Source organism: Lithobates pipiens, unplaced genomic scaffold (genome assembly GCF_037356315.1).
Source record: "Lithobates pipiens isolate NorthernLeopardFrog02 unplaced genomic scaffold, aLitPip1_a1.2 Scaffold_18, whole genome shotgun sequence".
In the NCBI taxonomy this organism is placed as follows: Eukaryota; Metazoa; Chordata; class Amphibia; order Anura; family Ranidae; genus Lithobates; species Lithobates pipiens.
Window position 1 is genome coordinate 635,015,224 of NW_027507758.1, and position 25,318 is coordinate 635,040,541.

At 44.3% G+C, this 25,318-nt stretch overlaps 1 protein-coding gene across 4 annotated transcripts in view; it reads right to left on the minus strand.

The window, feature by feature from the left end:
• LOC143989634 (uncharacterized) overlaps window positions 1-25,318 on the minus strand; it is a 566,499-nt gene that overhangs the window by 230,306 nt on the left and 310,875 nt on the right. Inside the window, exons 1-8 of one of the 4 annotated variants that reach the window (XM_077489882.1) lie at window positions 21,628-21,717; window positions 20,509-20,628; window positions 20,299-20,422; window positions 20,085-20,182; window positions 19,777-20,004; window positions 19,494-19,697; window positions 19,226-19,364; window positions 10,137-11,420 (exon numbers count right to left, since the gene is read on the minus strand). In XM_077489882.1, the coding sequence (XP_077346008.1) occupies window positions 10,429-11,420; window positions 19,226-19,364; window positions 19,494-19,697; window positions 19,777-20,004; window positions 20,085-20,182; window positions 20,299-20,383 (1,746 nt within the window). In that variant the 5' untranslated portion in view covers window positions 20,384-20,422; window positions 20,509-20,628; window positions 21,628-21,717 and the 3' untranslated portion in view covers window positions 10,137-10,428. Of the gene's footprint in view, window positions 1-10,136; window positions 11,424-19,225; window positions 19,365-19,493; window positions 19,698-19,776; window positions 20,005-20,084; window positions 20,183-20,298; window positions 20,423-20,508; window positions 20,629-21,627; window positions 21,718-25,318 lie in introns of those variants that run through there. The other 3 variants (XM_077489880.1, XM_077489881.1, XM_077489883.1) reach the window with 3 other exon arrangements.

The following is a 25,318-nucleotide window of genomic DNA, read 5'->3' on the forward strand; positions in this document are numbered from 1 at the left end:
ACAAATACTTCCACAAAATTTAAAGTGGGAAAATTACCCGTTTAAACAGGCTTCATTTAAACAGGCTTCATCTCCAGGGCCAGGTGCAACAGCCTCTAGGCAGTTGCAATGGCCTCCGCTGCCAGGTTCAAGAGGTAAACCTCAAGTTCAAGCCCAGGGACAGAAGAAGTGCTGGGGCAGAAACCTACAAAACAGAATTCTAAGGCCTCCTTATGAAGGGGCGACCCGCTCACTCGGGTGGGGGGGGGAGATTTCTGCAGTTCTCAGAGGTTTGTCAGGAAGAGATTCAGGACAGATGGGTCATCTCTACAATAGCTCTAGGTTACAAACTAGAGTTTTCATCACCTTGTTTTCTGAAGTCAAACGTTCCCAAAGATCCAGGGAAAAGGAAATCTCTGTTCCTAGCACTAGACCGGTTGATGTCTCAAGGGGTGATCATGGAAATTCTCATGGAAGAGCAGGGGTTGGGGTTTTATTTAAACCTCTTCACAGTGCCAAAACCAAATGGAGATGTCAGACCCATTCTAGATCTCAATAATCTAAATCAATTTCTGAATAGCCACTCCTTTCGCATGGAGTCAATCTGGTCAGTAGTTTCCATCCTACAAGGAGGGGAACTTCTAGTGTCAATAGACATCAAGGATGCCTACCTGCATGTGCCTATTTTCCCCGCTCACCAGAAATGTCTGCAATTCGAGGTAGAGCGACACCATTTTCAGTTTGTAGCCTTGCCCTTCGGTCTAGTTACTGCACCCTGGGTATTTACAAAGGTTCTGGCCCCACCTCTGGCCAGACTAAGGGCTCTGGGTATAACAGTTATGGCATACATGGATGACCTGCTGCTGGTATACCGGTCGGTAGCCCGCTTGGACTAAAGCGTGGTCAACACAGTCAACTAAATGGAATACCTAGCTTGGATTCTCAACCTAGAGAAATCATCCTTAAGACCAATAAAAAGACTGGAGTACTTAGGTCTGATCGTAGACACAGCCCAGAGAAAGGTGTTTTTGCCAAAGGCAAAAATCAGCACCATAAAGGAGCTGGTCCAGGTGGTCAGGACGAAGGAAAATCCCTCCATTTGCCTTTGCATGAGGTTGTTAGGGGAGATGGTAGCTTCATTCAAAGCTGTTCCCTATGCCCAGTTTCATTTGAGACTGTTGCAAAACAGTATTCTCTCTGCTTGGAACAAAAAGATCCAAGCTCTAAATTTCCCAATGCGTCTGACCCCAAGGGTGCGCCAGAGCCTCAGTTGGTGGTGGATAACTAAAAATCTGCAGAAGGGGAAATCCTTCACATCAGTTACCTGGAAGGTGGTAATGACAGATGCCAACCTTTCACAACCGAAAAGGCCTTGCCCATCAACATCCAGGAGATTCGGGCAGCACGCCTGGCTCTGAGGGCCTGGACGTTCAGATTGCGGGATTGTACTGTCAGGATCCAATCCGACAATGCCACAGCGGTGGCCTATATCATAAAGTGCAAAGGTGCTCAATAAAAGATATGGTTGAAAGAGGCAATGTTCAAAGGTCAAAATATATCCAATCCTAAGCAGTATAAAAAACGTATTGCTAGCCCTGCGATTTCTTCGGATAAAACAATAAAAGTGTATCAATAAGACAATAAAAGTATATCAAACACTCAAATGATTCTTCATAGAACAGTGATAGGAAATATATCCATATGGTGTACAAATGACGTGAAAAAACAGTGCTCAAAAGAAGGTGCACTACATTTGCACTAAATCCTGAAGGAATAGGTAAAATCCTAAACGGCATATAAAAGCATACAAAACAGTTTCCTCCATATAGGTATATGCTGCAAATGTTATTATAGATGAAAGCAAAAAAGATAAGTAGTGTCCATATAAAGTGCAAAGTAGGTAAGTGGCTGTACATTAGCAGTGTCAGAATAAAATGACAAAGTGCTGGTGACAATCCTCTGGTATAAAGTGCTGATGATAGGTGACTTCCTTGTTACTGTGCAGAGTAATGTATAGATGTACCCTTACCTTACCACTGTAAGGTAACAGCATGTGGGTATATCTCAATGTGTTTCTTGGCAGCCTCCCAGTATGGTGTATCTGGCTTCACTGGTGTGTGTCTCTAGTCTGGAATCAGAGTCCCCCTATTGTCCCTGGTGTGTCCGCATCCAATGAACCTCGCAATGGGGCATGGGGGGATGTAAATAGGGATGCATGATAGTGAACGGATGTTTACATCATGTTTGGTAAAGATCTATTTGAAAATGGCTGCCGGCTGGCTTCCGGAGCCACAGGGAAATGGCTGCCGGTTTACTTCCGGCGACCATATCTACAAGAAAATGGCCGCTAAATGACAATTAAAACACACATAAAAAGACACTTCCCAATGCCTCTAGTTAATCCCTGATGAAGTCATGTGACGGTCACGAACACGAGGCACCGGAAGTGACACGGGCGAGCTCGCAGCTCGTTTTTTACAGTGGTGTGAAAAAGTGTTTGCCCCCTTCCTCATTTCCTGTTCCTTTGCATGTTTGTCACACTTAAGTGTTTCGGAACATCAAACCAATTTAAACAATAGTCAAGGACAACACAAGTAAACACAAAATGCAATTTGTAAATGAAGGTGTTTATTATTAAAGGTGAAAAAAAAATCCAAACCATCATGGCCCTGTGTGAAAAAGTGATTGCCCCCTAAACCTAATAACTGGTTGGGCCACCCTTAGCAGCAACAACTGCAACCAAGCGTTTGCGATAACGTGCAATGAGGCTTTTACAGCGTCCTGGAGGAATTTTGGCCCACTCATCTTTGCAGAATTGTCCTAATTCAGTTACATTAGAGGGTTTTCGAGCATGAACGGCCTTTTTAAGGTCATACCACAACATCTCAATAGGATTCAGGTCAGGACTTTGGCTAGGCCACTCCAAAGTCTTCATTTTGTTTTTCTTCAGCCATTCGGTGGTGGACTTGCTGGTGTGTTTAGGATCATTGTCCTGCTGCAGAACCCAAGTTCGTTTCAGCTTGAGTACACGAACAGATGGTCGGACATTCTCCTTCAGGATCTCTTGGTAGACAGCAGAATTCATAGTTCCTTTTATCACGGCAAGTCTTCCAGGTCTTGAAGCAGCAAAACAGCCCCAGACCATCACACTACCACCACCATATTTTACTGTTGGTATAATGTTCTTTTTATGAAATGCAGTATTCCTTCTACACCAGATATACTTGGACACACACCTTCCAAAGAGTTCCACTTTTGTCTCATCGGTCCACAGAATGTTGTCCCAAAAGTCTTGGGGATCATCAAGATGTGTTGTGGAGAAATTGAGACGAGCTTTGATGTTCTTTTTGCTCAGCAGTGGTTTTCTCCTTGGAACTCTGCCATGCAGGCCATTTTTGCCCAGTCTTTTCCTGATGGTGGAGGCATGAACGCTGACCTTAACTGAGGCAAGTGAGGCCTGCAGTTCCTTGGACGTTGTTGTGCGGTCTTTTGTGACCTCTTGGATGAGTCGTCGCTGCGCTCTTGGGGTAATTTTGGGCGGCCGGCCACTCCTGGGAAGGTTCACCACTGTTCCATGTCTTCGCCATTTGTGGATAATGGCTCTCACTGTGGTTCGCTGGATTCCCAAAGCTTTGGAAATGGCTTTATAACCCTTTCCAGACTGATAGATCTCAATTACTTTCTTTCTCAATTGTTCCTGAATTTCTTTGGGTCTCGGCATGATGTGTAGCTTTTAAGGATCTTCTGGTGGACCCTACTGTGTCAAGCAGCTCCTATTTAAGTGATGCCTTGATTGTGAACAGGTGTGGCAATAATCAGGCCTGGGTGTGGCTAGAGAAATTGAACTCAGTTGTGGACAACCACAGTTATAGTATGTTTTAACAAGGGGGGCAATCACTTTTTCACACAGGGCCATGATGGTTTGGATTTTTTTTCACCTTTAATAATAAACACCTTCATTTAAAAATTGCATTTTGTGTTTACTTGTGTTGTCCTTGACTATTGTTTAAATTGGTTCGATGTTCCGAAACACTTAAGTGTGACAAACATGCAAAGGAACAGGAAATGAGGAAGGGGGCAAACACTTTTTCACACCACTGTATATGCCTGTTTGATACTTCTTATTGTGAGTACCTTGATTTTACTTTTACTGTTTTGTCAAACATTTGGAAATACTACACTATCGTGCATCCCTCTTTACATCCCCCCATACCCCATTGCGAGGTTCATTGGATGCGGACACATCTGGGACAATAGGGGGACTTTATGCCATCACCAGCACTTTGTCATTTTATGCTGACACTGCTAATATATAGCCACTTACCTACCTTGCACCTTATATGGACACTACTTATCTTTTTTGCGTTCACCTATAAGAACATTTGTATGCTTTTATATGCCGTTTAGTATTTTACCTATTCTTTCAGGATTTATTGCAATTGTAGTGCACCTTCTTTTAAGCACCGTTTTTTCTCTTCATTTTTACACCATACGGATATATTTCCTATCACTGTTCTATGAAGAATAATTTGGGTGGCCTATATCAATCACCAAGGGGGCACAAGGAGTCATGCAGCCCAGAGGGAGGTGAACCATATCCTAGCTTGGGCAGAGAAGCATGTACCTTGCCTATTGGCAGTCTTCATTCCAGGAATAGAGAATTGGCAGGCAGACTTCTTGAGTCGCCAGCAGTTGTTCCCGGGGGAATGGTCTCTTCACCCTGAGATCTTCCTGGCTATATGCCAAAGATGGGGGACCCCGGACATAGATCTTATTGGCATCCAGGTTCAACAAGAAGTTGGACAACTTTGTGCCAAGGACAAGGGATCCACTCGCACTCGATCCTTGGGATCAGTTTTCACTGATTTATGCATTCCCCCTATTCAGCTGCTACCACGGCTTCTTCGCAGATCAAGGAGGCAAGGAAGCCGGCCTCCCCTTTTTTTGGGATATATGTATATTGCTATGCTACAAAAACTGAGGTACTCCCTGTATGGGAGGAGTTATATAGGGAGGGAAATTCCTATCTTGGGTGTGTTAGCCCATGTACACACGGTCGGAGATTTTGGCAACCAAATCCGTCGGATTTTGCCCGTCGGATTTAGTCCGATGGATTGTGTCCGAAACCGTTGCATACACACGGTCGGGCCAAGTTGGCGAAAAATCCGATCTTTCAGAACGTGATGACGTAATTTCGTTACGATGGGACTACAATCAGGCTAGTAGCCAATAGCTTTGATGTAGGAATTTGATCTGAGCATGCGTGGCACTTGGTCCGATGATCGGATTAGGTCCGTCCGGCCCAGTTGGTCGGGAAATATTTCCAACATGTTGGAAAATTGGGTCGGACGGAGATTCGGACGGAATCAGTCCGATGCATACCACACACAGTCGGATTATCTGACGACACGGTCCGATAAGACTCATTCTGACAGATTCTCTGACCGTGTGTACAAGGGCTTAGGGTCCATCACCTGGAGGTGGCCTATAACCCACATAGTAATTACTATGCTGCTCTGTGTCCTGTGATGCACTCCAAGAAAAGGATTTTACAGGTAAGCGGTTATAAAAATCCAATTTTTTTCTTTCCCATACTTCTCCTTTAATGTTCTGGCTAAAAATATAGTAAATCCTTGACTTGTTGGTTCTTCTGTCTGAGAAAAAAAGTAAAATCAATCCCAGCACATCCTCTCTCAGATGTTTCGTCCTTCAAAGAATAATAAGAAATGTTTTTATTCAATATTGTGGAGGAAGAATCCAGTCTGCATCCCCAATGTCCTCTCTATATCTTGGGAACTGGATCAGGCTAGTCCCCCTGCAATAATAGTGGGGGTTCTCCCAGACAAGGTCATCTTTAAATCCTGCAAAAGACTTTCCCTGGAATTTTTATCAGCATGACAATAAATGTTAACCGGTATAAAAAGTAAACTATGGCCCTGCATATAGCACATAAGCACTGCACAATTTCATGAGAGCAGATTAATATACAAAGATTTACAAGGGCCTCCACCCCTTCACTACAAGACGCACCAGTGTCCATAAAGTCCCTCCACACTCCCACTAAAGCCTCATACAATCAAATTTTCCATAGACAAAAGCTCAGACATTTTTCCGAAGGGTGTTGGACAGGAACTTGTCTTGCAAAGGGCAAGGAATTGTCGGCCAGCAAACACGATTGTAGTGACATACTACGTCTTTTTTCAGCTCTTTAGCGCCACCCTTTGGACTCCTTCTGCTAATTTTGTGTTAGTAGAAGCTTGGTGAGTGTTGATTCGCGCTTTTCATTTCACGCTTTTCAGTTTGTTTCTGAACGGCCATTCGTCAACCAGTCATGTTGTGGAATCGGAGGAGATAACGTGTTATTTATTATTGGCCTTGGAGTTATTGCTTTGGCCCATATCCAGTCCAGGAATAGGAGGAGATGGAGGAGGAGTTCTTGGACCAAAAATTGGTTGCTTTATTAATCGTGACCAATTATGTGATATGCCTTTGCTGCAGGAGCTCCAGGAGAATAATCCGGATGATTTTTGGAATTATCTCCGGATGACGGACCCTTGCTTTCACCAACTCTTGGCATTGTTGACCCCCTATATTAAAAAGTAGGACACATGCATGAAGCTTTTATTTTATTTTTTGGTTGAATAATAATGATTTGAGTTGGTATATTCTTTATATTTTTGGATGCATAAAATGCACTTTTTGGTTAAGTTCTATTGGCAGAGAGCATATCTAATTTTATTTGTTTTCTTTTTTTAATGCACAAAAAAAAATTGTGTAGAATAATACTTGGCTATGTGTTTTACTTCAAATGACAGTTTGGGAGTAGGCAGTTACATTTAAAAAAATACAATGTGTATTTGAACATACAATGAACAATAAACACCAACATAGTTGTATCTTTGATCTTAAAAACTACGGGATAATGGTGTTGTGGTAACTTGCCCAAAAAAATAAATAAAAAAATAACAATAATAATAATAATATTCTTGATATCGCCAGAAAAAAAGCCTTTGAAAATGTGTTTGCAATAACTCCATCAGCATCACCAGCAAAGCAGCTTCAATATTATCCCATTAAAGAAGAAGAGAATTGTGCGCTGCATTTCGCGAATTCATTATTTGCCACGTCACGAATGTTAATTCTCCATTACGAACTCTAGTTCACAAGACCAACCGCTTCTGGCTCGTCCTTGCTTCCGAGCATGTGCGTTTGTACTTTGGACTTTTGTCCGACTTACTTGTGTACACATGCTCGGAAAATCCGACAGCAGACATTTGTCGGCGGAAAATTTAAAAAAAATTTGTCCACAGAAAATCCGTCAACAATTGTCCGATGGAGCGTACTAAAGGTCGGATTTTCCACCAACAGTCTGTCATCACACAATTCCCGTCGGAAAATCTGATCGTGTGTACGAGTCTTCAGACATTTCAGATATACTGTACATTCAATGCCGGCCTCTCTTCCTGGTCATCACTGACAGAGATGGCAAAACATCCAATATTCTCTCCCCTTGGGTGCTGGAGAACTCGTCAACTCCACCACTTCCTTCTTTCATGTCCCCTGTCCTCACTCAGTTCCCATCCCTTAACCCCTTGGCACCAGCTGTAGAGAAATATGCAGCCTCTCGGTGCCTGGCACTTAGAACCGAGGTGCCGCATGTATACATTAATTGCTGCTTATGCACTTGTGCTGGGAGCGTGTGCTGCGTGCTTCCAGCACAGTTACTGTCGACTAACTTAAAGCTCATGATCAGGAGTTTCTTTTCGAATCATGTGACAGCCAATCACGGCGGCCATGTGATCTTAAGCCACGCCTCGCCTCCCGGTGTCATAAACCTCGGGAGGCACTGGTGCCAAGAGGTTAATGGCTTTTGAAACCATATGCGAGGAAAAAGGATCACTAAACATACACTCTCCTCATTATATGCACCGATAATTCACCGGAATGACTCACAGCTACTTCCTTACCTACACAAATTATCTCAAAATCTACAACAGTTTTTGCCACAAATCAGGCTCATGGAATACTCTATTGCAAACATAAAACCACAGATAACACTGACATTCAAGAAACGGGATATAAAATTCTTAGTTCCCAGTGCCCTCTGTCGTGGACACTGGCTGCAAGGACCCTTTTCTGTCCACATTCACCCTGTTTTTTTTGGTATCGATATATTAATCTTTCTTTTGTTACATTTTTGCGAGACTGTTTTCTTGAATGTTAATTTTGAACAATACACAATCCTTAAAAGAGCTAATCACACTGACCTCCGGAGACGGACTGTCTGGTCACCTAGGCTGGATTAAGTGCTGGCTTAATTAACATGTTAATTGTGTAATTGTCTATAAGTTGTTGCTATAGGGGAGGGGGAGTATCCATGAGCAGCCCTACCTACTTATCTACCCCTTGTGTAAAATGTGTATAAAAGGCACTGGATTCTGTCCAATAAAGGCATTCAAGATTCTACAAGCTATTTTCGGCTAGACTTGTATACAGTGCAGCTATGAGAATATATCTCTCTGATAGTCAGATTGGAGGAAGCGGGATATACTGATGGAAGCACTCAATCGGAGTCTGGGATCGGATCCGTCACACCCTCCATGCTGTCTCTCTGTCCCTACCCGCTGTCTGCTGGTGATGTGGTGAAGGAGCAGGCACACTTCTACACACATTCTGGGCTGTCCCAAGCTGGCCATGTTTTGGATTAGACATCTGCATTTTGCTTCATTCCAAATAAATATTCTGACAAATTTTTCAGTAAGGGGCTGGTAAAAGAAAAAACAAGCCACCCCCCCACTCTCCATCCTGAAGACCACACTGATCTTCTCCCATCAGCTGCTGCAGCCAGTAGGCTGGGGAGGAGTTGAATCCAGTCAACAGCACTAAAGGTTGGGGGCACTGGGGGATTGGTAGGAAGTTCAAGGAAAAGGGAAGGAGTCTGAGCAGCGGGTGGGATGTATTTAGACATTTTGATCAACCTGTGGTGCCCCTGAAACAGTAGAATCTGCGAATGGAGAAAAATCCAGCAGCAAGGGAGCAACAGGTGGATAGCCGTTTAAGGGGGAGGTGAGAGCTGAGGAGACTCATCTTAGAAGACAGGCAGAACAGCTGTGAGATGGCAGAAAGCTCAGCAGACACTGAGCTTATAGCAGAGGGGAGAATGCCATAGAAGTACTTCTTATGTACCCGGCCAGCTGGAAGCCGTTCTGTAGGTCAGTATATATCCATGACAGAGAAAAAGTGTCACCTATGGACCATTTTTGAGTACCAAAGTTTTTCATCATTTCATCAGCACACACAATAACTAAAATATTGCATTTATGTGTGCTAACATTACATTGTTTATTTTTTTTTACCGAAATTCACCCTTATAAACCATTGAGCTAACATCATGTGACTTAAAACATTGGAACTACCACCATTCTATTCTGCAGGGCCTCTGCTTTCAGAAATATATGTTTGGGTGTTTTAAAGTGTAACCCCACTTTTGCTGAGAAATAAACATTCACCTCTGGAGGATCTATGCACATTGCAGGGATTGAACAAACGTTGTTGCAGATTCCTACCTTTTGTTATTCTGAAGAAACATTTGTTTATTTGTCTGTGTCTATACATCCAATATTCATCATGGCTGGGTGAATGTTGGTCATATTCGTTCAAATATTTTTTTTTTCAAATGTGTTCAATAGTGACATGTAACCCCTTGTACACACGGTCGGAGATTCCGGCGGAATGTGTCCTATCGGACCGTTTTGTCGGATAATCCGACTGTGTGTTTTCTCCATTGGACTGTTTCCATCGGAGTATCCGACGGACCAAGTTTTCCAACTTGTCCGTAAAATTTTCAGACAAAATGCCATGATCGGACATACTCCAATCACGTGTAGCCTACTCCGACGGACAGAGTGCCACGCATGCTCAGATCAAATTCCTAGACCAAAGCTATTGGCTACTAGCCTGAACGTAGTCCCGTCGTAACAAAATAATGTCATCATGTTATGTATAATTGGATTTTCCGACAACTTTGTCCGACCGTGTGTATGCAACAGTTCTGGACAAAATCCGTCGGACAAAATCCAACGGATTTGGTTGTCAGAATGTCCGACCGTGTGTACAGGGGCTGTGTTTGTGAATGACCACAAAATGTACTCAACCAATGCAAGGTAATGACTCTTTATTTTTCTACTGCTATCAATTGCAAACATGGTACAACACTTCATCCACGTCTTTGGTGATCTCCTTATGAGCTGTTTCTTCCATGATGAAGATCAGCCATGGAGTATATCTGAGGTGTATATCAGGGTGTGCTTCTTCCCCACATGAGAGCTGTGATGTCCAGCAACATTCATATAGAAGACATTTCCCGCACTCAAGGCACTAATACACCTCGAGGGTTGTGTGGGATCCCTAATGTACAAGATGACAGGACTTCAGTGAGGAACATTTCCCTCACTCAGGACAGGAAAGTGGCTTCTCCCCCGTGTGAGATCTCTGATGTGTGGAAAGATTGGACTTCTGAGAAAAACATTTCCCACACTCAGGACAGGAATACGGCTTCTCCCCCGTGTGAGATCTCTGATGTGTGTAAAGATGGGACTTCCGTAAAAAACATTTCCCACACTCAGAACAGGAATACGGCTTCTCCCCTGTGTGCGATTTCTGATGTCTGATGAGATCAGACTTCTGTGAGTAAGATTTCCTGCAATCAGGACAGCAATACGGCTTCTCCCCCGTGTGAGTTCTCTGATGTGTGTAAAGATTGAACTTCTGTGAAAAACATTTCCCACACTCAGGACAGGAATACGGCTTCTCTCCTGTATGAGATCTCTGATGTTTACAAAGACTAGACTTGGCTGCAAAACATTTCCCGCACTCAGGACAGGAATACGGCTTCTCCCCCGTGTGAGATCTCTGATGTGTGTAAAGATGGGATTTATGTGAAAAACATTTATCACACTCAGGACAAGAATAGGGCTTCTTCCCTGTGTGAGATCTCTGATGTATGTAAAGATGGGACTTATGAGAAAAACATTTCCCGCACTCAGAACAGCAATACGGCTTCTCCCCCGTGTGAGATCTCTGATGTGTGTAAAGAGTGGACTTCACTGAAAAACATTTCCCGCACTCAGCACAGGAATAAGGCTTCTCCCCTGTGTGAGTTCTTTTATGTACATTAAGATTGGATTTAAATTGGAAACACTTCCCGCACTCAGTACAGGAAAAGCTCTTCTCTGTTGGAAGGACGGCCTCGTCCCTCACAGTCTGAGGTTCCTCAGGATAAGAGGAATAGGATGGTCCATCTACACTGTGTGGTGCCGGATGGACATTTGAGGTAGTCGGGTTTTCTCCTGGACTATACTGTGTGATGTCCTCATCTTCTACTTTACAGTCTGGAGACAAAGTGAGACAATCCTCTGAGGTTTTCCTCATCTCCCGTCCATCTACTAAAATAGAAATACAAAGATTATTACTAGACATGAGCTGATTGGTTCCCCTAAACCAGGACTCCGCCCACATCAGACCTGTGCTGGTGCACATGTATATATAAATGTGTTGTGCTCCTAATTACAAGAAATACTATAATCGAATCAATGAACTCTAAATAAATTGTTGAAAGTGCTCGTGCATCTATCCCAGAATGCTGTGATGACAATTCAAATTTTCTAATATTCAGAATCAAAAATAAATAAATTAAAAATGCTTGTGCATCCGTGAATCTCAAACAATGATAAATGAATGAACTGCAGTAAAGTCCATAAAATAATCAACAAAAGTCCATGTTGATAAATAAAGTGACAAGTGGCATCAAGCATTGTGCTCTCCTCCCCCGTCAGGTGTGCCCTCACCTTAAATAATAAGCCTGGAATTTTATCAGCTGATGGTCTGGATCTTTTCTGGTATATCCCTTTTAATGTACAGGCTGCTGCGTGCAGGCTCATCAAACTGATAACCTCCTGCTCACAATGGCTGCACAACTGTTTACTGGTTATTTCCACCAAGCCTCATTTATATAGATAAAAACGCTCATGTAAAGTGCTTGTAGTGCTGTAGTGGTAAGAGGGATAAGATCACCTGTATCGGTGTGCGGACTCTCCTATGCCTCCTCTCCAAGCTACCTTCTACTTTCTTTTCGTCAGTCAGTCTCCTACCGGTTTCGTCACAAACCTTGTGACTTCCTCAGACTGGCTGACATCCCTCCTTGCTTTATATCGCGGCTACTGCCACCATTTTCTTGTAGCCCATGCTTTATCTTTATATTGAAACACCAATCGCCGCCATTATACCATGGTCCCTTTTTGTATTTGCACACATCAGGCATCTTTGTCTCTGAGGATCTTACAATTCCACCCTGAAGGTAACTAGTAAACGGGTCCTCTGATCTCCTATCAGATCATTTCTTTATTCATGGACCTTAGTCAGAGAGTGAGGAAACAACGAGAACTGTCTTTTATAGGAGTGACAGTGATGAGGGGATTATAGGACGAGTGTCCCCTCCCCCTCTATCACTCATTGCCATCTTCCCAACACAAGAAGACCTTCCTTATTTAGACCATGATTTAGTCATGAATAACAGCGGGGCTGAGCCCCACCAGAGGTCAGAGAGTGAGGATGGGGGAGAACAACCAAGATGAAGACTGGACTGATCCTGAAGACCACCATCATTGGGTTATTGACTCCTCCCTCATTATCACTTTCTGTTTAAGGTTCCAAAGTTTGAGGATGTTATCACATTATTATCAACATGTAAAAGTCTGTGCTCCAATCAAATCATCAGATATAAAATATCCAGCTGGTAGGAAATTGGTGCAAAAGAGAATACATATTATGTTTATATATTAGTGAGTAGAGGGGACAGAACAGAAGTCAGGACTATGTAATGTACAACACTGTATAAGATACAGCACATAGGACTATATACAGTAGTATCAGAATGATGTAATATACAACATAAAGTATATAGTGCAGGGGTAAGGAGTATGTAACATATGACAGAGTATATAATGTAGAGGTTAGGAGTATGTAACGTACAATATAAATTATACAGTGTAAGGGTCAGGACTCATAATATTGGTATTCAGTAATCAGTTGAAGCTTAAATGTTTCCATGAGACAAGTTGCAGAGATCCCACACCGCTGCCTCCCATCTCCTGAGACTGCACTCAGTGACTTGGGTCAGAAACTTTACAGACATATCCCTCCACCCGACACAGCTAGAAGACAACAGAACAAGAAATCCTGGGAGAATTGCTCTGTTAGAAATCATGCTAGACCCGGAAATAGGGCAGAAGACCCAAGACACATAGTGGGCGAGGTCAAAAAAAGACACAAGCCCATCCTATGTGTGTGATTATATGTCAGTATTACCTTGTATATCTCTGTATGTTGTGGTTATTCAGGTGCTTATCTAATAGTTTTTTGAAACTATCAAAGCTCCCCGCTGAGAGCACTGCCTGCGGAAGGGAATTCCACATTCTTGCCGCTCTTACAGTAAAGAACTTAATACATAGTTTAAGGTTAAACCTCTTTTCTTCTCATTTTAATGAGTGGCCACGTGTCTTGTTAAACTCCCTTTCACTAAAAAGTTTTATCCCTATTATGGGGTCACCAGTACGGTATTTGTATATTGAAATCATATCCCCTCTCAAGCATCTTTTCTCCAGAGAGAATAAGTTCAGTGCTCACAACCTTTCCTCATAACTAATATCCTCCAGACCCTTTATTGGCTATGTTGCCCTTCTTTGTAGTCGCTCCATTTCCAGTACATCCTTCCTGAGGACTGGTGCCCAGAACTGAACAGCATACTCCAGGTGCAGCCGGACCAGAGTCTTGTAGAGCGGGAGAATTATTGTTTTATCTCTGGAGTTGATCCCCTTTTTAATGCCAATATTCTGTTTGCTTTGTTAGCAGCAGCTTGGCATTGCATGCCATTGCTGAGCCTATCATCTACTAGGACCCCCAGGTCCTTTTCCATCCTAGATTCCCCCAGAGGTTTCCCCCCAGTGTATAGATTGCATTCATATTTTTGCCACCCAAATGCATTATTTTTCTACACTGAACCTCATTTGCCATGCAGTTGCCCACCCCATTAATTGTTCAGATCTTTTTGCAAGGTTTCCACATCCGCTAATACAGAGATTGAACTGTTTACCCCATCCTCCATGTCATTTCTGAACAAATTAAACAGAATTGGTCCCAGCACAGAACCCTGGGGGACCCCACTACCCACCACTGACCATTCCGAGTACTCCCCATTTATCAACACCCTCTGAACTCGGTCTTGTAGTCAGTTTTCAGTCCATGTACTCACCCTATGGTCCATGCCAACACACCTTATCTTGTACAGTAAATGTTTATGGGGAACTGCGTCAAATGCTTTTGCAAAATCCAGATACACCACGTCTACGGGCCTTCCTTTATCTAGATGGCAAATCTCCTCCTCATAGGTGGTTAATAGATTGGTTTGGCAAGAACGATTCTTCATGAATCCATGCGATTACTGCTAATACCGTTCTCATTATTAAAATCTTGTATATAGTCCCTTATCCCCTCCAAGAGTTTAAATACTATTGATGTTAGGCTAACTGGTCTGTAATTCCCAGGGATGTATTTTGGGCCCTTTTTAAATATTGGGGCTACATTGGCTTTTCTCCAATCAGCTGTTACTATTCCAGCCAGTAGACTGTCAGTAAAAATTAGAACAATGGTCTGGCAGTTACTTGACTGAGTTCCCCAAGTACCCTTGGGTGCAAGCCATCTGGTCTTGATGATTTATTAATTTTAAGTTTCCCATGTCTAATTTTAATTCTGTCCTCTGTTAACCATGGAGGTGCTTCCTGTGATGTGTCAGGAGGATAAACACTGCAGTTTTGGTTACTGAAACCCCACCATTCCCTCGTGAAGACCGAGGAGAAGAATAAATTCAATACCTTCGCCATCTCCCCATCCTTTGTAACCAGATGTCCTTCCTCATTCTTTATGGGGCCAAAATGGTCTGTCCTCCCTTTTTTACTGTTTACATACTTAAAGAATTTCTTGGGATTTATTTTTGCTCTCCTCTGCTATGTGTCTTTCATGTTCTATCTTAGCCGTCCTTATTGCACCTTTACATTTCTTGTTGCATTCTTTATAAAGTCTGAATGCTGACGATGATCCCTCAACCTTGTATTTTTTGAAGGTTTTCTCTTTTGCTTTTATATGCATTTTTACATTGGAGTTAAGCCATCCAGGACTTTTGTTCTCTCTTTTAAATGTATTACCCAATGGGATGCATTGGCTGATGCCCTTATTTAATATGCTCTTAAAGCAAACCCATCTCTTCTCCGTGTTTTTCTGTTCCTCAGATGTTATCACAATTTATGCCTTCTAGCAAAGTTCATAGTTTAGGGAAGTTGGCTCTTTTGAAATTCAGTGTCTTTGTATTCCCCTTATGTTTCCTATTTGTGTGATTTATACTGAAGCCAATTGACCTGTGGTTGCTGTTACCTAAATTGCTCCGTATTTCCACATCCGTGATCAGGTCTGTATTGTTGGTAATCAGTAGATCCAGTAATGCTTTATTTCTAGTTGGTGTGTCTACCATCTGACCCATAAAATTGTCCTGCAAGACATTTAGGAACTGGCGAGCCTTAGATGAATGCGTGGTTCCCTCCGCCCAGTCTATGTCTGGATAATTAAAATCCCCCATTATGATAACACTTCTCATCCTTGTTTCTAATCCAATTTGTGATAGGGGATCTGTCTCCCCTTCCTCCCTCAGGTTAGGGAGCCTATAGAATACTCCCAGTATTATTTTCTCTTTAGCTTCATCCCTTTGGAGCTCTACCCATAAGGATTCCACCTCCTCCCTAGCTCCCTTGGTGATTATTATTATTCACGATTTATATAGCGCCAACAGTTTATGCAGCACTTTACAATGTACAGGGGGACAACACAATTACAGTACAGTTCAATACAGAAGGGACAGGAGGGTCCTGCTCATAGAGCTTACATACTAAAGGGAGGTGGTGGTGGTAAAAAAGGTAATAGCTGCAGAGAATGATTTGAAGGGGGTGGCTCGGGGACAATTGTTAGGTGGGCGTGAGATAGGCTTCCCTGAATAAATGAGTTTTCAAGGATCTCCTAAAGGTGGACAGGGTAAGGGCTAATCGGACAGACTGGGGCAGGGAGTTCTAGAGGATGGGAGAGGCTCTGAACAAGTCCTGAAGGTGAGCATGTGAGGAGGTAACAAGGGAGCTAGAGAGAAGGAGGTCCTGGGAGGAGTGGAGGGGACGATTTGGGCAATATCTGCAGATGAGGTTGGTGATATAGATGGGGGCGATGTTGTGAATGCCCTTGTATGTTATGGTTAGCATTTTAAATTTTACACGGTGGGGTAGGGGAAGCCAGTGAAGGGATTGGCAGAGAGGGGCGGCAGTCATGGATCGATTAGTGAGGTGTATTAGTCTAGCAGCAGCATTCATAATAGACTGAAGGGGGATAGCCTGTGTAAGGGTAGGCCATTAAGCAGAGAGTTGCAGTAGTCAAGGTGGGAAATAATCAAGGAGTGAATAAGTTGCTTTGTGGTGTCATTAGTCAGGAAGGGTTGAATTCTGGAGATATTGCGGAGGTGAAGGCGGCAGGATTTAGCCAGTGATTGGATATGGGGGCTGAAGGAGAAGTCAGAGTCAAGGATTACACCCAGGACCCTGGCATGAGTGGAGGCACCAATGGTTGTGTTGTTGATATTAATGGTGAAGTCGCAGGGGGGGGGGGGACTGTGAAGGAGGAAATATAACAAGCTCAGTTTTAGAAAGATTGAGTTTGAGGAAGTGGTGTGACATCCATATCGATATGTCATTCAGTAAGTTTGAGATCCATGAGGAGATCGACGGGGTGACTTGAGGAGTGGAGAGGTGATGTCATCTATCAGATTCACTTGTACATTATGCTTGATATATAGGCATACCCCTCCCCCTTTTTTACCCTCTCTCCTTGCGATAAATGGTATACCCTTGAATGGTTGCCAGCCAATCATGAGAGCTGTTGAACCAGGTCTCTGAAATTCCCACAAAATCCAAATCCTCCCCGTACAACAGTATCTCTAGTTCACCCATCTTGTCTGCCAGGCTCCTGCCATTGGTGAACATGGCACGTAGCTTAGACCGGTCGCATATTATCCTCTTATTGAGTGTTCCAATTTTGCAATTAGGACTTGCTACTATACTTACCTTGGGTTTATGTGCTTTGGTCAACCTACCACTAATACACCCATTACTACCCTCTGAAATATGTTCCACGCTAACTATATCTACCTCTGGACCCTCCCCCCTGTCGGCTAGTCTAAAAACCCCTTTAACTTTTTGGGCATCTTCATTCCCAGCTGATCTGCACCTTCCTCATTTAGGTGCAGTCTATCCTTTCTATAGTACTGGTTATCAACTGAGAAGTCAGTCCAGTCCTCCAGGAACCCAAACCTCCCCCTTACTACACCAGCTCCTCAGCCACTTTTTAACTTCCCTAATCTCCCTCTGCCTTTCTGGTGTGGGTCAATGTACCAGTAGCATTCCTGAGAATACTACCTTGGAGGTCCTTTTCCTCAATTTAGCTCCCAAGTCCCTAAAATCGTTCTTTAAGACACTCCATCTGCCTCTGACTTTGTAATTGGTGCCAATGTGCACCATGATAGCCGAGTCTTCCCCAGCCCCTCCCAGTAATCTGTCCACCAGATCCGAGATGTCCCGAACCCGAGCTCCCGGTAGAAAACACACAGTTTGGCGCTTCAGGTCTTTGTTACAGATTGCCTTCTCTGTCCTTCTAATAATTGAGTCTTCTACCACCAGAATCTGCCTCCCCCCCCCATTCTCACTGAAGGAGTTCTTCCCCTGGCAGCTACGAGAGTCCCTTAGCAGTGCTGGTCCCTGACTGGTTTCACCAGTGGCACTCAATGGAGCGTACTTATTGGGATGCTTCAGCCTTGGATCGGCCTCCCTGGCACTTCCCCCTCTACCCTTCCTGAATGTCACCCATCTACTCTTTCCTAGTGCCTGCACCTCTTTGTAGCCACCCGCCTCAGTGCTGGCCCCTGCTGTATACGTTCCTGGCTCTCCTTTAGTATGGTGGGACTTCTCAGTGCTGACAGTTGCTTCCCCGGATTCAGAACCTGGGCTTTCAGGGAAAGCACGTGCTTACATTTTGCACAGCAGTATTCACACTCAATCGGATGATCAAGGAACGGATACATGCCGCAAGATGTACAACGAGTCGCCTCTCCACACCCACCGGGCATCCTACCTATTAAATTTAATGAGGATTGGGGATTATACCCTGTCCAAATTACCTAACAACTAGCTTCCTGACACTAATACTCAACAAGTCAATACACAGGTACTCAACAAGACAACACACAGGTACTCGGAGACCTACAATACACAAGTACCAACGATCTGCACATACTACTCAGACAACATTCCGGTACTCACATTACACAGGTACTATGATACCTGTTATAACCTCCTGTTTTAAACTCTTGTTTTTAACTCACCACTTAATCCAGTTCCACTAAAGCCCCATACACACTATCAGTATTTCTGCTGAATTTTTCCTTCAGGTTTACCAAAACCATGTAGTACAAGGGCCTGCTGATTGCATACAAACTGAAACTCCTAAGGTTTGACCTCATATATGGTTTTGGTAAATCTGAAGGAAAAACTCAGCAGAAAAACCGATAGTGTGTATGGGGCTTAACTCTTGTTTTTAACTCACCACTTAGTCCAGTTCCACTTGGACAGAGTTCCAGCAAGCTCAAAGATGAGCAGGCTCAAAATTAGTTCTACAGAAATGTATTTGGGCCTCAAGCACCTGTGACCAATTAACCACTCCCCTTAATTAGTAGACTGAAGGAAAAAATAAAAAAAAAGGCTGTTTAAAAAGTACCAGAAAAATATGTTAAAAACTGCAAGGAAAAGGCACAAAAACAACCTAAAATGCAACACAGCAATCAAAAGCAAAACTTGTTCACACTCTCCACTCAAGGTCCCCACTGTCTAGCCTCCAACCACATGCCGAAGGTACCTAGGTAGAGCAACATCTATTGTGAAAATCAATATTTTGCTGCCAGCTGAACCCCAGAATCTCTATAAATCTAGTCTAGATACATAAATTGTGTTTGCAGCACAAAGAAGGAAGATTATCACCCAGTCCTTGCCCTACTCTGGACCAATCAGTGAGCAGTATGGGTGGAGGAATGTATTTAGTGTTAATGACCCACCTGTGCTGATCTCTGTAGGAGTGTCCTCCTCTATAAATGTCCCCGTTATTCCATCCTCCTCCATAGACTGCTGATCATCCCTCACATACCTCTCTTCTTCTGATTTCACCTCAAATTCTATATCGATTGGATCTCCACTCTAAATCAAGAAAATGAGAAATAACATCATCCGTAAACATTAATATTTCTTATTGTGACATATAAAAAATCCACACATCATCTCTAGCATCTCTAGAAGTCCATGTTCTAAATGCTCCACCCCACCAACCTTGTAACAGTGGGGGATGGTGTGATCTTCCTGTGTGGAATCCCGGGAATACAGAGGACGGGGACAACTCTCTGGTGGGTTCCTGGTATTTGGTGGCTCCATCATATCCTTGTGTCCTTTTGAAAATGCCTCCAATACTCCATACTCCTCATCCTCCTCTTTATACTCTTCTTTAACATCAATATTATCATCCCCGTTTTCACGCTGTGTTTATAATAAAACATTAATTGTAACAAACATGCTGTGTATAAATCATATCTACTAATAATTGTCAATCATCTACCTGATGATGGTGGGGGATGGTATGACCTTCCTGTGTGGAATCCTGGGAATACAGAGGACGGGGACATCTCTCTGGTGGGTTTCTGTAGCTGGATGACTCCACCATATTGTCCCGGTACAGATCTTTGTGTTCTTTAAGATACTCTGACTCCTCCATCACCCCATCCACATCATCCTCCTCTTTTATCTCTTCTTTACCCTCAACTTTAGAATCTCTCAGGTTTCCACTCTGAATATATAATAAAAATGATATCAATGCAGATAATGTACAGATCCTAATGATACTATCAGTGATTGTTCCTCATCTACCTGATGATGGTGGGGGATGGTGTGGTCTTCCTGTGTGGAATCCTGGGAATACAGAGGACGGGGACATCTCTCTGGTGGGTCCCCATTACTGGATCCATCTGTAGGAAACACACACACTGACTGAATACATTGTTTCTATGTGTTTATCAGATGATGGGGGATCTAGGTGGAGCCTCCGTACTGCTCTCTCCTTTACAATAAAGTCTCCTCTTACCCGGTGATGTGAGGGGCGGCTGATTGTCCATCATGACGTCCTTGTAAAGATCCTTGTGTCCTTCTAAATACTCCCACTCCTCCATGGAGAAATAGACAGTGACATCCTGACACCTTATAGGAACCTGACACACACAATAATACAGTCACCATACAGACACATCCCTTGTCTGTTACTGGATAATGTCCCAGAATTCCCAGCACCGCTCACCTCTCTTCCATCATCTCTCTGGTGACTTCTAGAATCTTCTTAGAATATAGAAATACAATGAGGGAGGTGGAGGCAATGTGATGGTCATATGATCTCCAGTAAATGTGTATATAGACTGCTCTGCCAAAAATGGAAATCAAGATTAAACAGTTTGTCACATGTAAAAATGTAAAAAATAAAGAAATGAATGACATCACAAAATACAACTAATGTTCCTTTTATCAAAAAGTCCCATTCAAATATTAGTTGCTTGAAAAACAAGAGGTAGGTGAACAGGTGCTGGTGCCATTAGTAACAGATAAACACGTGACCCCACATGGATGTACACTCACCACAATGGATGGATCTTCTATTACTAGATAGGTCTCACTGCACTTTTTTGGTTGGACCCACTGTGTATCTTGTCCCCAACTTGACCATTCACATGTACCTGGATGTGATATCTTCCAATGCCACACACTGCCACTCCCCCCCACTAATAAAAGCGGTATAATCCATTTAGTTAAGACCAGTGATCTCCAAACTGTGGCCCGGGGGCTGTATGTGGACCACCGCTTGCCTTTATCTGGCCCTTGGGGCACTATTCCATCCACTGACACTAACAATGGGGTACTATTTATCCCACGGACACCAACAATAGGGCATCATTCCTTCTACTGATATCAACAACGGGGGCACTATTCATTTCATTGATACAAACGATGGGGCACAGTTCCTTCCACTGACACCAATTATGGGGCACCATTCCACCCACCGACATCAATGATGGGGCACAGTTCCTCCTACTGACACCAACGATGGGGCATTGTTTACTCCCACTGGACATTTTCTACTGCCACTGGCCCCCCTAAAGTCTAAACGGGCCCTTTGTTTAGAAAGTTTGGAGACTTCTGATATAGACTGATGAGGTGAGAAGGTAATTGGTGGGAACGGTGACATCTCCACAATGGAAAGTGTTACGGCCACGTATGTGGGGAAATGTTCTGACCCTGGAGGGGTTAATCTGGGTTTCCACACTATTTATCTGCTGGAGATAAAAGACATCACAGTGACTATGGAGAAAGAGGACGGACATGACGGGGGGTTACTGGGTGTAAATAGAAAATAAGATCTTATTACCTCCTCTGCTGCCTCTTCCAGTAATGTCTTCTCTCTACTTCCTCCCGACTCACCTCTCACCTGGAACTTCCCATCTGTACTTGACATCACTTCCTGTCTGTCTTCCATAGAGATTTCCTGTCAGGATAGAAGTGAGATCACCACCTTGTGGAGCTCAGAGGAACTACAGCCCAGAGAAACAGCTCGTAGTGTGAACATGGCCTTGTGTTGTGTGTGTATGTACTGTATATCTTTACAGATGGGTCATCTCCACTCCCACCAAGGGGGATAGAAATATATTACTGCCTAGTCCACCCTTTATCATTTATCAACCAGGGTTCCTCCAAAGGATTCTAGGGGTTCCCTCAGAATTCATCAATTTCTGTCTCTCAGTAACAACATGTTCATGATAATGTAAAAAAAGTCCTTCTTTCACTCATCACTGATACAAGGGGATCCTTCTCCCATCAGTCACCAATAAACAGATCACTTTTTGGTTTTGTTTTGTTTGGGTTTGGACTGACTTTGCCTTGTTTGGGGGTGAGAGAATGGCTACACTGAATGGTTATTCAGCCAAGTTGAACCTTCAGTTGCAGTATGACCACCAATGCTAAATGTGAGCTTCCCTCTTCAGGGAGTACAGTTTTTAGTGTAGCACTAACCCCTGAAGGAGCTGCTGGTTATTTTTGGGCTTACCGTTACCTTCCGTTCTCCTTGTGACACGTCTAGGGGTGTCCCATGGTAAATAGCCCATTAACATGAGACTTTCAACTTGGGATCAGAGGGTTGGGAAGGAAGGTCAGGTACTCTAAGCCCTTGTACACACGGTCGGACATTCCGACAATCCAATCATACTTAACGTGATGACGTTATTTCATTAGGATGGGACTACGTTCAGGCTAGTAGCCAATAGCTTTGGTCTAGGAATTTGATCTGAGCATGCGTGGCACTTTGTCCGATCGAAATTCTCTACACATGATCGGACAAAGTCCGCTCGGATCATGTTGTCTGAAAATTTTATAGCCCAGCTGGAAAACTTGGTCCGACGGTAACAGTCCGATGGAGCCCACACACTGTCGGATTATCCGACAACACGGTCCTATCGGACATTGTCCATCGGAATGTGTGTACAAGGGCTTAGTGTCAAAGTCAAAAACATTGAAGAACTTGCTTACTTTGACTGCATCCAGAGTATAACCATTCGCAGCTGGATGGTCACCCAGGTTGGACAGTCCCTCTCTCACAAGGCTTAGCAGCCAACATGGTGCTTACTCAGAAACAAGTCTCTGCCACAGACGTTGTTTGTAGAACATACAAAATAATGTTTCTGCTACAGACGTTGTTGTAGAACATGTAGTGAAACTAAACTTGAAACACTTGTAGGATACCTGGATCTTTCAACCTGCTTGGCGATATCCACAAGACCGGATTCTCTCGGTAACTTCAGCCCTTCCAGGCTCTTGTTAAGAAAACCAACCCATACGTGGTGTTCTTCTAAAGAGTCCTTCCCTGGAATGCTTGAAGTACAATGGGTCTCTGCCGAACCGGACACGGCACCCAACCACCTCAGAATCCTCCTTTAGTTTCCTTGCCTCGGGCTAGCCGGCCCTGAGGCATTAAAGTCGGGTGGATCCGCACCCCAGGCCATAGCCTTCCTAGGGGCTGGTCAGGAGGACCAGGACCATGAAGTCAGCACATCATACTGGACCGGAACCCCGAACCATGTGACATCCGCATCTTAAATACCCTCTCCCAGAGGGCACAGTGAGAGGGCCACTCCCACTGACCTGGCTCTGAAAGACAGTAACTTAACCAGCACCTAACCAGACCATAGTTCCACGCCCGCCACAAGAGACAATGCCCCCTGTGGACAGACTGAACATCTCACAGTCCAGTCAGACTGATGCAGAGGTCCAATTTAGACAAATAAACCCAAATCAAACTGCAGTTTAGGCAAAGTTTAACTAGGAAAAGCGCATAGCGCATGCTCTTCAGGAGCCGCCGCTACATTAGTATTTCCTTTTAATAAAAGACATTACATGATGTGGATTCCCCTTCCTCTCCTCTCTGAGTGTGTATGGAGAGGCGGAGCTCTGAGTGTGTATGAAGAGGCGGAGCCCTGAGTGTGTATGAAGAGGCGGAGTCCTGAGTGTGTATGAAGAGGCGGAGCCCTGAGTGTGTATGAAGAGGTGGAGCTCTGAGTGTGTATGAAGAGGCGGAGATCAGAGTGTGCATGAAGAGACGGAGCCCTGAGTGTGTATGAAGAGGTGGAGCTCTGAGTGTGTATGAAGAGGTGGAGCTCTGAGTGTGTATGAAGAGGTGGAGCTCTGAGTGTAAATGAAGAGGCGGAGCTCATAGTTGCCAACATTGTAAAAAAAAAAAAATCGGGACACTTTTTTGGCAGTAGGCGGAGTTGTATTATTATTAGGGGTGGGGCATGCAGTTATAGGTGTGGCATATAACAAAGGTGAAAATGTGGCGTGCAAAGCAAATATGGTCGTGGTTTACGTAAAATAGCGGGCGTGACTTACATGGGGCGGGGCTCAAAGGGGTGTGGTTAGAATCTGAGATGAAGGGGGGAGAGGGAAAGGAGAGACAGCAGCCCCCCGATCCTACACCACAATAGCAATATGTGTTTGCTAGAGTTTGACAATCAGCAGATAAAGATACTCCAAATGCCTGGTGTTAGCGCTTCAATCATCCCGGCGCCATGATTGTTATGGTGTCAGGATGATTGAAGCGCATTATTTCTATTATTACATTGTAATATGAAATGAAATCATTCAACTCACCATAATGCAGAATCAGTGGGAGCCCTGAGCGCGTCACTAGCCACGTTGCCTGCCACCAGACGCCACCAGGTGTCCCAAGCGGAGTCTGTCCTTACATCAGGTGCCCCATCAGAAGTACCTTCCTCAAATCTGTGTCCATCAGCGGAGCCCTTCCTTACATCTGGTGCCCCCTCTGACATCCAGACCGGCCCCCCCACATCTCCAGACCGGCCCCCACAGACTGGCCCCCAAAGACTGGCCCCCACATCCACAGACTCACCTCCACATCCGCAGACTGGCCCCACATCCGCAGACTGGCCCCGACATCCACAGACTGGCCCCACATCCGCAGACTGGCCCCACATCCACAGACTGGCCCCACATCCACAGACTGGCCCCGACATACTCACTGCACGAAATTCCCCCGACAGGACATTACATCTCCTGGCCTCCAAGCGGCAGCCGTCGTTGCCGCGCTGACTTTGAACTGTGGCGCCGCCCACTACTCTTCACACACACTGACAGCGGGGGTGGGCGGGGTGGGCCACAGGTTCTCTATTGAAGACCAGCTTCTGGTCTTCTTAAAAATGGCGGCCGGCAGAGACATTGTCTCCGCCGGCCGCGGACCTCTAGCGGCCGGTGGCAAAAAATGGGAAATTCAATTTTCCGGGACAAACCAAATTTCCCGTGACATTTCCTGGGACGAAATTAATTCGGGACAAATGTCCTAATCCCGGGAATGTCCCGGGAAATTCGGGACAGTTGGCAACTATGAGAGCTCGGAATGTGTATGAAGAGGCGGAGCCCTGAATGTGTATGAAGAGGTGGAGCCCTGAGTGTGAATGAAGAGGCGGAGCTCTGAGTGTTTATGAAGAGGCGGAGCTCTGTGTATGAAGAGGCGGAGCTCTGTGTATGAAGAGGCGGAGCTCTGTGTGTGTATG